Raw genomic sequence first — 14,454 nt, 5'->3', positions numbered from 1 at the left:
AGTTATAAAAGTAATCATTTTCTGAGAAATTGGTCTATTTTTTAAAATTTATTTCTGACATGCCTCCCCCTTTTTCTTGATCACATGTCAAAAATCCTAAATCTTTAATTTTTCACAAAAGGTGATATATTTGGCTTTAAATTTGTAAATACAGTGTTTTCACATTAAAACATGACCAGTAAAGGGCACCTAAAGCAAAAAAAGTACTCAATAATGGATTTTCTATGTTGCCATAGGGGAATGCTGATATGGCCTTAAGGCTAAAAACCACCAATTCCACTTTCCATAGGCTTCTATGCTAATTTCACAATATTCAATGGCTTCTCTGGACTTTACCTTAACTTTAACCTGCAGAGGACTATATATCAGCATGATTCTACATATGTCAGCTCACAATCCTCAGAATGGCATGTGGGGTTAGCAGACTTGCAGTGCAGTACTGGTCACCAGAAGTGAAGGGTCTATAAATAGCATGGGAAATCCCAGTGTTTTCACAAGATAGGGGTATATTTAAAAATCATTATGGAGATTAGGCCTCACATCACAAGAAGCAAAATGCACCTATAAAATGTACAGAAATGTTTTTCCTTTCAGAAACTGTTTAAATTTTTTAAATAAGATGAGAACTTTTTTCACAGCACTATGAGGAACAGGGGTAATTTCTGCGTAGGACTATTTTTGCGTACGTTCCAAATGCTCATTGGTTGAATTGGTGGTCTGTAACCTAAAGAGTCACTTTTTGTCTTAGAAAAAATAAATAACTATACAGGTTTCTTCCTACACACATACTGAATGCATTTGCAAAGTTTCAGTGAAATGTGACAAGCACTTTTTTAAATATTTGATTTTTAAATATAGGGTAACCAAGTTGTGCGAGCAAAAAAGTGACAATATTCTACCATACTTAAATGCATTAAATATTTGCAAAGAACTTTTTCTGACTTTTCAAATAAAAAATATCAATCACAACTTGTTTTTTAACAATATTAATGAAGAAATAGTTTTAAAAGTAATCATTTTCTGAGAAATTGGTCTATTTTTTAAAATTTATTTCTGACATGCCTCCCCCTTTTTCTTGATCACATGTCAAAAATCCTAAATCTTTAAATTTTCACAAAAGGTGATATATTTGGCTTTACATTTGTAAATACAGTGTTTTCACATTAAAACATGACCAGTAAAGGGCACCTAAAGCAAAAAAAGTTCTCAGTAATGGATTTTCCATGTTGCCATAGGGGAATGCTGATATGGCCTTAACCGCAGTAATGAAAGTGAGTTTTTCCTCATTTCTAACCTAATTTTTGCTCAAATCTACACAAAACTTGATTTCAAGTGCTTATTACCACCATATTTAGGTAAATATAGCCCTCAAAGTTTAATATTCGATATTTTTACTAAATTTTCTACACTTTTTACAAGATAGGACATGAAAATAAGCCAAAAAGACCAATTTTCCATAATTTGGACCTATAACTTAAAAAAATGCATATTTTGAAGGATTTTTGTAGTGTATTCCTCTCATGGCAAAGTTAACAAGATCTTCAAGTAGTTTAAAGCTATTTCAAGAAACTTTTCATTTTGCCATGGCTTCAACTTAAGGCTAAAAACCACCAATTCCACTTTCCATAGGCTTCTATGCTAATTTCACAATATTCAATGGCTTCTCTGGACTTTACCTTAACTTTAACCTGCAGAGGACTATATATCAGCATGATTCTACATATGTCAGCTCACAATCCTCAGAATGGCATGTGGGGTTAGCAGACTTGCAGTGCAGTACTGGTCACCAGAAGTGAAGGGTCTATAAATAGCATGGGAAATCCCAGTGTTTTCACAAGATAGGGGTATATTTAAAAATCATTATGGAGATTAGGCCTCACATCACAAGAAGCAAAATGCACCTATAAAATGTACAGAAATGTTTTTCCTTTCAGAAACTGTTTAAATTTTTTAAATAAGATGAGAACTTTTTTCACAGCACTATGAGGAACAGGGGTAATTTCTGCGTAGGACTATTTTTGCGTACGTTCCAAATGCTCATTGGTTGAATTGGTGGTCTGTAACCTTAACCGCAGTAATGAAAGTGAGTTTTTCCTCATTTCTAACCTAATTTTAGCTCAAATCTACACAAAACTTGATTTCAAGTGCTTATTACCACCATATTTAGGTAAATATAGCCCTCAAAGTTTAATATTTGATATTTTTACTAAATTTTCTACACTTTTTACAAGATAGGGCATAAAAATCAGCCAAAAAGACCAATTTTCCATAATTTGGACCTATAACTTAAAAAAATGCATATTTTGAAGGATTTTTGTAGTGTAATCCTCTCATGGCAAAGTTAACAAGATCTTCAAGTAGTTTAAAGCTATTTCAAGAAACTTTTCATTTTGCCATGGCTTGATCTTCAGGCTAAAAACCACTAATTCCACTTTCCATAGGCTTCTATGCTAATTTCACAATATTCAATGGCTTCTCTGGACTTTACCTTAACTTTAACCTGCAGAGGACTATATATCAGCATGATTCTACATATGTCAGCTCACAATCCTCAGAGTGGCATGTGGGGTTAGCAGACTTGCAGTGCAGTACTGGTCACTGGAAGTGAAGGGTCTATAAATAGCATGGGAAATCCCAGTGTTTTCACAAGATAGGGGTATATTTAAAAATCATTATGGAGATTAGGCTTCACATCACAAGAAGCAAAATGCACCTATCAAATGTACAGAAATGTTTTTCCTTTCAGAAACTGTTTAAATGTTTTAAATAAGATGAGAACTTTTTTCACAGCACTATGAGGAACAGGGGTAATTTCTGCGTAGGACTATTTTTGCGTACCTTCCAAATGCTCATTGGTTGAATTGGTGGTCTGTAACCTAAACATATACTGATCAATTTTTATTTTTCCAATTTTTGCCTACTATGTGAACAGAGGTATGTAAAGGGGGATAACTCTAACTCATATCTACAAAAACATTGAAATATGTTAACATTCACCTAAAACATCTTACAGTAAACTTTGAATTTAACATTTTTAACACAGCTCATTAAAGATCAAATTTCTAAAACTACTTGCTTTTGTTTGTTAAATATATGTATTTTATACCAAAATTTTCTAAATGGGAGATATTTATTGTGTGTTTGATTCAATTAGAATAAGGAAAGGGTTATTGGAAAGCCTGAAACCAGCAGATAAAATTATTTTGATATCATATTAAATAAAAGAATTTTGTCTTAAAATTCTAGATTGAAAAAAAAATGATGTTTTTTCTGCACTGTCTATACATGGACCTGTAGAATTAATTTCTTAAAACAACCATTTTTGAACTTAAGAAATAATACATATTCATTTGAAAAAACCCACTTTTTAGCTCTCCAAACCAACTTTAAAAAAATGAAAAAGATTGACATACACAAACTGAAAATCATGGTAAAATGTCTCATTAACGACTTCTAACATTCCCACTACTTTACTTGTTCAAAAAATAATTTTCAAAGTTTCACAAAATTCCAAAGACAAATGATATCTTAATGTTGCATACCATTGCAAAGCTTCGAAAATAAGGCTTTCAAAATCATTATGCTAATGGTATGATAATTGTTGAAATTTTTCACAAAATTGACTTAAATAAACAAAAGGCTCCCAGGAGCCTGAATCACTCACCTGGTTAAATTTTTGCCTTTCAAGGGCAATAACTGTAACAAGAAGTTGTCCTACAATTTTGACTCCATGAAGTCTTTGGTAGGACTTATCATGAGGATCATTTCATCAATCGAAAGTCTCATTCTTTCTATTATAGTTTTCAAGATATTGACTGAAAACTGCAAAAAAAGGGCAATCTTACAAGGGCAATAACTCTTAAATGGAGTTGTCTGACAACTTTGATCCCTGGAGATTTTTGTAGGCCTTATAATAAGAATCATTTCAGCAACCAAAAGTTTCTTTCTATCTATCATAGTTTTCAAGATATAGGCTGAAAACTGAAAAAAAAAAGAAGTAATTTTTCACCTCTCAAGGGCAATAACCCTTCTATGGAGTCGTCTAACAACTCTGATACATTGGAGACTTTTGTAGGCCTTAATAAGAATATTTCAGCAATTAAAAGATATTGGCCAAACCTAACGGTTTTGGAGATATATGCAAAAAAATTCTGTACGACCCTTATGTTCTATTTTTAGTAACAGCAGCCATGTTTTTTAACTGATCAAAAATCCAAATGATCATTTTGTACAGGATACCCTAAGGAACAGTCATTATAAGTTTCATGCTAATCTATTCAGTAGTTTCAGAGGAGAAGACGACAGACGCCAAGTGATGGGAATAGCTCAGATGGCCTACCGCCAGGTGAGCTAATAATACTGAAAATCCTCATTTTTACCTTTTCTGCTAAATGGCAACATGGAGGTAAATTACATATATGATTTTGAAGTACATATTCTCAACTTTATTTTGACTACTTTTGATCAACGTACACACAGATTATCCTCTTACAATGCATATCACCCTGTCATAGTTGACATCTGTTATATTACCTATCATTTATCTAAATGCATGGTTTACCACTTCAAGCATCGTATTAAATCTCCTTCAACTGGTAGTATTGTATCTAAGGTGGCTCCCCTATTTAGTGGAATTTCAAAATTTTTAATTCTCTCATTTTAGAGAATCTGAAAACTATTTCATGTCAATTAATCATGGTAATGTGGTGTATTGTAAACAACTTCTATTTTTCAATAAAGGTGTTCTAAAGTTCCAGAAAAAATATTGAACTCCATTACAAGAAAAAATTATCAAATATTACAAATATGGCTGTATTTCAAGTTCTATTGATTTTTTTTTTGCCAAACTATTTCTAGGATAGCTATTAAGTATTAAGGTAAAGTCAAAATCTAGGACACATGTTCCTGAAAACTTTGCTAAATCCTTCTTTATACAGTATTCTACATATATCTATGTTTCCTTATTTCACAAAACATGTTACTACAGCCATATTTTGCTAAAAATAGAAGTGTTTACATCAAATTTTAAAATAAATGTACAGATTTCTTTTGTAAAAATATTTCTCGGATAGCTACTAAATATTAAGGTAAAGTCAAAATCTATGACATATGTTCCTGAAAACTTTGCTTCATGCTTCTTATACAGTATTCTACATACATCCATGTTTTCTTCCTTCATAAAACATGTTACTACAGCCATATTTTGCTAAAAACAGAAGCATTAACATCAGATTTTAAAATAAATATACAGATTTACCAGAACAGATTATGAAAAATGCAAATATGCTGTAACCTAAATACCTAGCTAGCAATAATTTGTGACAAATTGCCAGATTTGAATGACAATTTTAATATTTTATGTTTATTGGTGTAATAGCTGTAGATTTATTCTATAATATGTTGTTTACATTTTTGTTGTTAATGTTATGTAGACGTTATAAAACATACTTTCCTAAGTTTGACTTGTGCTTGTGTTAAATACCTATGAAGATGCATTTAGCAATATTTCAGTGCTAAATTTAATGTCCTTTTAAAGCTATGAATGAAAATATTTCATTAAGGAATGTCTTAGATATTGACCCCAGCTGAACCTTAAAATTCAAATAATAAACCATATTTGAATTTTAATTCAAATCCATCATTTTTTTTACCAATTATTCAAATTTAGAAAAAAGGGGGTTTGGCAAATTTCTGTATATTTACACTACATTTCAAAGGTAAATAAAAATATATCCTACAATTTGCTTTTAGTAGAATTTAATTTATGTTTTCAAAATAAATAAAAAATGTTTCACTTTTGTGTCTGTAAAACATAATAGTTTCAAAGAAAAAATAGATTCATTGATTTTTATCAACATTATTGTATGTATTGATTTTTGGGCATCTTTCAAACCAAAAAATGGGCAACAGTAACAGGGAAAAAAAAGTTTACTAAATACAAATAGTAGGATGGATTTTTATTTACTTTTAAAATGTAGTGTTTGCTAATTATATAAACAAATAACAACAATGAAGGCTTTACAGAATGGTTTCAATTTGCATATATTCTGCTGACTGTATATATACTACACAATCTACTGGAAATGGGAATTCACATTAGGGCAAAATTCCCCATTTTGGATCCCCATTCCGACGACTCCATATTTTCTTTTCATTTTTGGGGTAAAGGTAAAAAGTAGTACAACATATATCAAAATAAAGGAAATTAAATTAAGGCTTCTTTTAAATGATGGAGCCACCTCAAACGCAAAGATTGGGACAATTACACACGTGTAATGACAATCACGTGTAGGCATTATGATTTTCATTTTGATTTAATTTTCCACTCATTTTCGCAAGACAATCACATGTAATGGAAGTGTTTTTGTATGCGCTTTGAGAATCTGAGAATATATTTCAACTTCCCGTTTGTAAGTTCGTTGTACACGATTAATCTCAAAGAGTCAGGCATTGCACTGTCGAAGGACGAAGCATTGATGAGCATAAAAATGTAAGGGATTGAAACGGTGGAGTTTTGTAAGAGGGTTGGGCACAGGCATACTACTGATGAAAAGTGTCAAACTCAAAATGAAAAAAGTACACTAATGTAGTCAAAGATTTTTTTAGATTAATTTCCCTTGTAATTTCGTGCAATTTGGGGCGAAGGTTGACATTCAATATCCCCTTCTGCCCATTTTTCTAGATCCCCTTCCAAAATCTATTAACCTGTGTCAATATTATGCCCTACCCCTTGACATGTGTTGTGACATATTATAAATACAAGTTGGATTTCCCCTATATTTAAAATAGTCTATTTAAGGAACTCGCACAAGTCATAATAGCTGAAGTAGTTACTAATACATGCATATGTTGCATAGCAAGCTTCTTTAAAACACACTATAACACTTTTTTGTATACCCTTGTCCACCCCACTCCCCCCTTTACGATGGGGTTTGTTGATGCAATATACAGCTGAACAATTTTAATCTGCATAATCATTATTGAACTGACGTCACACCAACATGATGAAATCACTTGTTTACATATTTTAGATCTATTTTTATCACGCAGTTTTTAATAGGAAAACGCAGAATATTATACACGTGTACTTTGTGAATGATTACGAAGGCAGCAAGATCTACCCGGCTTATCAATAAATGCCACGACACACTTATCATTGATTCAGATAAAATAAGGGTATAAAATCTAATACTTTCCGATCTATACTAATTGAAAATAACAACCGAACAAACTATATCTGAAGTAAAGAAAGTGAAAACTAAATCCTGATTTAAGGCGTTAAAGATAGAAGACGAAGCTTAATACACATCATTCTAACTACAATTCATCCTGTACAAAGTCACAAGTAAGTAGAGACCCGTATATTTTCAGTGGTATGATTTACATTGGTAAAATACCAAGTCTTGGAAAAGTTAATTATGATAGTATACATTAGTTTTATTTCACAAAAAGATTATTCTATTAAATGATTGTACTTTCTGCATTAGCTCTAATTTCATTTTACAATGCTTATTAAATCCTGATTTTTGAACAAATTCCACAGCTTTTCTGTTGCCTTTTTAACGAATGACATACAATAACGAATTTCAGACTACAAAAGAAAAAATGAAGCACTTTCCTATATCATCTTTCCTGGTGGTAATGTTTTGCCTATCATATGTATTGGCAAGAGAAGAGAATGTAGGGACTGTTATAGGAATAGACCTTGGAACCACATATTCATGGTAAGTTTGCCAATTTTATTTTTCTAATATTTTTGCAAAGGTTTTTTTCGAGGATGGTTTTTTTCGAGATGGATTTTTTCGAGGATGGTTTTTAGCAATGCTTAACAGATTGTGGTTTCAAATGATGACATAATACGTAACTTTGAGACGGCGGAATTTTAAAGTAGGGGTTAAACTGTCCACTATTTTGTATACAGTGAAATTAAACAATCTTCCGCCCAAAAACTGACCGTGGCTGGAAATATTGATACCGATATTATTCTATTTTTTTTAAATCCTAAAAGAAAGCTCTTGTTATATTTCAAGTTGCATTTAGTTTTTCAAAATGGAAAATTATTTATACGCTTAAATGATGCATATATGACTAACATGACGCATTGTTTATTATTTTCAAACTGGAAAAAATCCATGTGAAAATGACAGTAGTCATTAAGTTTAAGTTCTACCACTAAACAAAATGATATTTCCACAGCGTTGGAGTTTTCAAGAATGGTAGAGTTGAAATAATTGCTAATGACCAAGGAAACAGAATTACACCCTCATACGTGGCATTCACAGAGGAAGGCGAGAGACTAATTGGAGATGCTGCTAAAAACCAACTGACAACTAACCCAACAAACACCGTCTTTGACGCCAAGAGATTAATTGGCCGAGAATGGAAGGACGATTCCGTACAATCTGACATGAAAAATTACCCATTTAAAGTCACCAATAAGAATAACAAACCACATATCAATGTCAAAGTAGGTGTCTCCGAAAAGATCTTTGCTCCTGAAGAAATCTCGGCCATGGTTTTAGGAAAGATGAAAGAGATAGCTGAACAATACCTTAGTAAAAATGTGACTCATGCTGTTGTTACAGTCCCTGCCTACTTTAACGACGCACAGAGACAAGCCACAAAAGATGCCGGCACTATTGCAGGACTGAATGTTCTTAGAGTAATAAATGAACCGTAAGTTTTAATTAAATTTTTGTAGTTGTATACATGAAAACAAATCTTCCGTAGAAATAAAGGGTTTGATGATTACAGGCTTTGTTCGTAAATGAATTCCATAGTTTAATGCAAACAGATAAATAATTTACCGAAATACAAATTTCAAGACAGTGATATCAATTCAAAACAAAATCAATCTCTCTCTGAACTAAAACCAACTTCTCAAATTTACTCTATCCAAGTTAATTTTATTCCCCTTTGCTTTACAGGACTGCTGCAGCAATTGCATATGGTCTTGACAAGAAAGGAGAAAAAAACATCCTGGTCTTTGATTTGGGAGGTGGCACATTTGATGTCTCACTACTCACTATAGACAATGGGGTGTTTGAGGTGATGGCTACTAATGGTGATACCCATCTTGGAGGGGAAGACTTCGATCAAAGAGTGATGGAGCATTTCATAAAAGTTTTCAAGAAAAAGACAGGAAAGGATATACGAACAGACAAACAAGCTGTTCAGAAACTCAGAAGAGAGGTAGAGAAAGCAAAAAGAGCACTGTCATCCACTCATCAAACAAAAGTAGAAATCGAGTCACTATTCGACGGAGAAGACTTTACTGAGACTCTCACCAGAGCTAAATTTGAGGAATTGAATATGGTAAGAATTTTCACAGTATGGTTGTGATAGTTTTGTAAAATCGAAAGTGCTAGATATGCGATGTTGATAATTTACTCGTAAGAAGTAATCTTTCGAAAAATCCCAATGCGTGAATTCTACAACATAATGTGCTTATAGATAAATACAAAACATGAAAGCAATGAATTGAATTTTAATTACTATAAGATATTGATAGGTTACAATGCTGCGTCTCTTGATCAAAATACAGATATACAACAAAACTAAATACTTTCAAAGTGTATATAAATACCAATTCAACATTACATTTCTCTCTTTCAGGACTTGTTTCGAGCGACATTAAAACCAGTCAAAAGAGTGATGGAAGATGCCAAAATGAAGAAAGGCGATGTTGATGAAATAGTTCTTGTTGGTGGTTCTACAAGAATTCCGAAAATTCAACAACTATTGAGGGATTATTTCAATGGAAAGGTGTGTTACATATATATCTATATTTATCGCATTAATCAACCAATATATCCGAATAATGATAAAATGATAAAGATATGATCCAAATATGAGGGTTCAACCAACCAATACAATACTTAATAGTAAGGAGCAATTATCTCTCAAACTCACAAATAAAGGGAAAAGTATTGGAAAATAGCCAAAACTTTGTTATTCTTTTTAAATTCTTTAAATAATTCATTTTTGTTGATATTTGTGAATAAAGAAAGAATGATTGCAGTTTCTAACTAGTATTGGTTTATAAGGTGTAAATACCCATTAAAATTTTAACGCATGGAGACGATAAATATACTATTACAGATAGCATTCAGTTCAAGATTTAATTTGATCATTTCGCAGGAACCAAACCGAGGGGTGAACCCTGACGAAGCCGTAGCTTACGGGGCAGCCGTCCAGGGCGGGATCCTCTCTGGAGAGGACGAAACAGGAGACCTCTTATTGATGGATGTAAACCCTCTTACTCTTGGTATTGAAACAGTTGGTGGTGTAATGGCAAAAGTTACTCCAAGAAACACGCCGATTCCGACAAGAAAATCTCAGATCTTTTCGACAGCTGCCGACAACCAACCATCGGTTACGATACAGGTATTTGAAGGAGAGAGACCAATGACGAAAGACAACCATCTGCTCGGAACTTTTGACTTAACTGGAATCCCTCCTGCTCCACGTGGAATTCCTCAGATCGAGGTTACGTTTTCTGTTGACGCCAGTGGTATTTTAAACGTCAGTGCAGAAGACAAAGGAACGGGACAAAAGAACAACATTGTTATTCAAAAAGACAGCAACAGACTTTCTAAAAAAGATATTGAACGTATGATTAATGACGCAGAGACATTTGCCGAGGAAGACAAAGCAATGAAAGATAAAATAGACGCCAAACATGAACTAGAAAGTATGGCATACAATTTGAAGAATCAAATAAAAGATAACGACAAATTGGGTGGAAAACTATCGGATGATGAAAAATCGTCTATAGAATCTAGTGTTGAAAAGACAATTAGATGGTTAGACTCTAATCCAGATGCAAGTATAGATGAATACAAAAAACATAAAAAGTCATTAGAATCCGTAGTTAATCCAATTGTCAGCAAAATATATCAGAACTCTGACAATAGTTCACAAGGTAGCAGAGAAGAACTGTGAGATTCGAGATAGATATTACCAAAGTCTTTCACATTTATTTTCTCGATCCTCAATCTCAGGACTATGAAAATGATTCAGTATTTGATGGATCTTTAACTTTTTTCATTAACATTTGTTAGCATATAGTTATTTCGGGTTTTGTCATTTTGATTTTTTTTTCGTGAATATAACTTTGGGTACTAATGTGGTGTGTGTTTGCCCTATGTCCACCCATGGACGAAATGGAATAAATCAAATCACTAATGTGGTGTATGATTGGATCTTAAAAGATTGTTCTGGGACTGTAATGAAATCAATAACTTTTATTTTGTATGAATGAACTCATTGTTTAAGAAAAGTTCAGTTTCATTTGCATCTGTTAATATGTCCATTCATCACTCTCGTGTATGTTGGTATATAATTAATATTCTAATAATTTGAAATAGTTGTTTGATAGCATTGTATGGTGCATTATCTTGTACTGTTATTGTAATATTTATTTTTGAATAAATTTTGTAATATAATGACTCACTTATTCAGCCAAAAAAAAAAAAAAAAAGACCACCCCCTTGAGTCAAAGTAATGACTACTTCTTTTAGTCAAAATAGTGACCACGTTCTTCAGCCAATATAATGACCACCTCCTTAAGCCAAAATAATGAGTACCTCGTTCAGGCAATATCATGTCTACCTCAATCAGCCAAAGTAGTGATCAAGTTCTTCAGCCATTACAATGACCACCTCATTTATAAAAAACCCAACGACAACAACAACAAACGAACAAACAAACAGAATTAAGTTTTGAAAAGAATCAAATGAAGCAAAATGTGAATATGGACAAAAAAATCCTTTCTTGCGTACTGAAGTATGGCAAATTCTAGTTAAACACACACAATTAAAAAAAAACAGGAGACCTCGAGCAATGCCATCAACACTAGTGTTAAAGGAACAGGAAAATATTCTACATGCAATACAAAAGCATCTTCAAAAACATTGATCTAAGAACATGATAACATGTCCGATTAAATTTATTGATGTCTTACAGTCGAAATTAATAAGACTTAGTGGTTTAATTTTTAGCTAAAATAATTAAAAAAAAAACAACAACAACAATCAAACAAACAAACAAAATCAAGTAAAAATATCTGAAAATCCATCACATATTTGTTGATGGGTCATGAAGGGTACAGTTTGTATTACCCCGAGGTACCTACTATTATAATATTACCAGAGGCAACCCCGAGTGTAAATATACTAATTGAATTTCTTCTTGAGTTGAGTTGGTGACACCTCATACTTTGCAGTATCTGAAACACTAAGGCTTCATTCCTTATATTGCACATAGTAGAACGTCTCAGTGATGTACTTAGCTTTGTATTTTGATGATTGTGGTTTTGAGTACTTCTTGAACACATTTATTTTTTAGATTGAGATTTTTTATGTATTTAATTCTAATGCTGTTGATGCGAGGTTACTCCCTGAAACACGTGTACAAATATCAAAATTTGCAATATATATGTTTGATATTTTTATTTTTTAAACTTTCTCGAAAATTCCTACCTACTGATATTGTTTTTTTTTTTTCAAAACTGATTTTTCACACATTTTCCTAAGTGAACGATATTCTGTACATAGATAAATATGGTGATTTATCTGTTTAATTTTCGACTATAGCTAATATAAACTACAGTATTCATCCTTCAACCATGTTCATCAGGTTACAAAGAAGCTATTGCAATATTTCTTATACAAGTAGACACTTATATTTGCTCACTGGAAAAGAAGCTAGTTTCAGTTAGAAACCCTTGTCAATTATTTTATGATATGTTTGTTCTCAATAAAACTCGGATAGTAATGGAACTATGAAATTCTTGTATTTCAGTCTGTCTCTTAGTGTGTATTAAGATTCTCCTGAATTATTGATATAGAGGCACTGTGTATCACTTCAGTTGAGGCTTGTATGCAGAAAGAACAAAAGGAACCATTGCAAGATTTCAAGGCTTATTTAAAAAGTAATCAAGAGATAACGAGTAGAAACAAATTTGAACACACCACCAACAAAATGAAATAATAAAATGTTGCATTCTTTCGATTTCCACTCCCATGATTTGGTTCCCTTGATTACTCTCTCAGACTCATGAAAAAAATTAATTGAGCAAACAAGACTCCAGTTAAAACTGGGAGCATTGACCGGGTGTACCGATAGAATAAGCGATAAGTAGAAACACAAACAAGGTGCTCATAACATTTCAAAATCCTTGGTAGGCGCAAAAGGAAAACTATAGCACGATGAACAAATTGGTACTCCTGATGTAGATGGATACACACTGACGACCCACGAGTCCATAATGACGATCATTTAACTGCTCATAAAATTTGGTTTAATCCAAGGTAATAACAAAATTATCGAACTCATACTCATAATTCGACGGGAAATACCAATTGAAAGGTAAAGTCAAGAATAAACCCGGAAAAATGAAGATAGCATTTATTTCAGTTATTTTGAGTAGGCGTTTCCTTTTGCTAAACCTTTAACATCAAGTAATTAAGTATTACTTCTACTACATTGGGCTAGATACACATATGTTTGAAGAAATGTTTGCTATAAGTAAATGTTATTTTGAAGATTATAAGGTCAAAAGTGATTTGTAACTTAACACGACAAAATCTTTTGGAAACCCTTAATGTTAGAATATTATCAGAATACAATAGCAACAAGTAATTTTTCAACCCTTTGTACTTGTATTTCCCATACTTTGTTTGAATACCGACTCAAAAACAGAATACATCGTTGGTACTCCAGAAGAGACGGTACAACTAGATACAGATACGTACATGTAGTACTTGGTAGGAAATTCGTCATACTTCAAAACAATTCCAAATCACCTTCAAAATATACCGAAGATGATGTTATCAAAATGCTGAAATATTTTATCGACAACATATTTGTCAAGTGTGGTGGACGCGTTTCTCAACAAATGGTCGTCATTTCAACTGGAACAAATTTTGTTCTGCTACTCGCTGACGTGTGCCTTCAATCTTAGGAGACTGGCTTTACAGCTGATTTGAACCAAAAGAAGGAACAAAGTTAAGATAAATCCTTTGGTCTCAATTTCCGCTTCACAGATGACGTATTATCTTTTAACAACACCAGATATGGGGATTTTATACATAGCATATACCCCTAAGAACTTGATATAACGGACACTACAAACAATATGAAGTCAGCTTTTTTATTGACATACACTTAGAGATCAACGGTGAAGGAAAACTCATGACAAAACTATGCGACAAACGCGATGACTTGTCAGTCGCATTGTCCACTTTCCTTTTTAACTGTGGCAAAATCCCTTGTGCACCTGTGTATATACATTATGCAAGAGCTAGCCATAACTACGTGGACTTTTCGTACCGTGTTCGACTTTCAGTTAGGCTTCTGGAGAGTGTTATGTTGCTACAAGATTGAAGTTATCACTACAAAAAGTTGTATGGTAACCATTATGACCTCATGAATAGTTACATTGTTTCCATC

The 14,454-nt window shown here is 32.6% G+C and overlaps 1 protein-coding gene across 1 annotated transcript; it reads left to right on the top strand.

Annotated features, from left to right (window-relative positions):
- Positions 1-7,128: 7,128 nt before the first annotated feature.
- LOC148604572 (endoplasmic reticulum chaperone BiP-like) lies at positions 7,129-11,447 on the top strand. The gene is made up of 6 exons (XM_088549150.1): positions 7,129-7,345; positions 7,591-7,724; positions 8,197-8,676; positions 8,928-9,315; positions 9,616-9,765; positions 10,141-11,447. Exons 2-6 carry the CDS (start codon positions 7,606-7,608, stop codon positions 10,942-10,944), a joined length of 1,941 nt encoding a protein of 646 aa, XP_088405276.1. The 5' UTR covers positions 7,129-7,345; positions 7,591-7,605; the 3' UTR covers positions 10,945-11,447.
- Positions 11,448-14,454: the final 3,007 nt, after the last annotated feature.

Source organism: Perna viridis, chromosome 10 (assembly GCF_037379345.1).
Source record: "Perna viridis isolate PV_CMFRI_1.1 ecotype Kerala chromosome 10, ASM3737934v1, whole genome shotgun sequence".
Taxonomy (NCBI): Eukaryota; Metazoa; Mollusca; class Bivalvia; order Mytilida; family Mytilidae; genus Perna; species Perna viridis.
The sequence above is the reverse complement of the archived record's forward strand: the minus strand, read 5'-3'. Positions and strand labels throughout refer to the sequence as shown.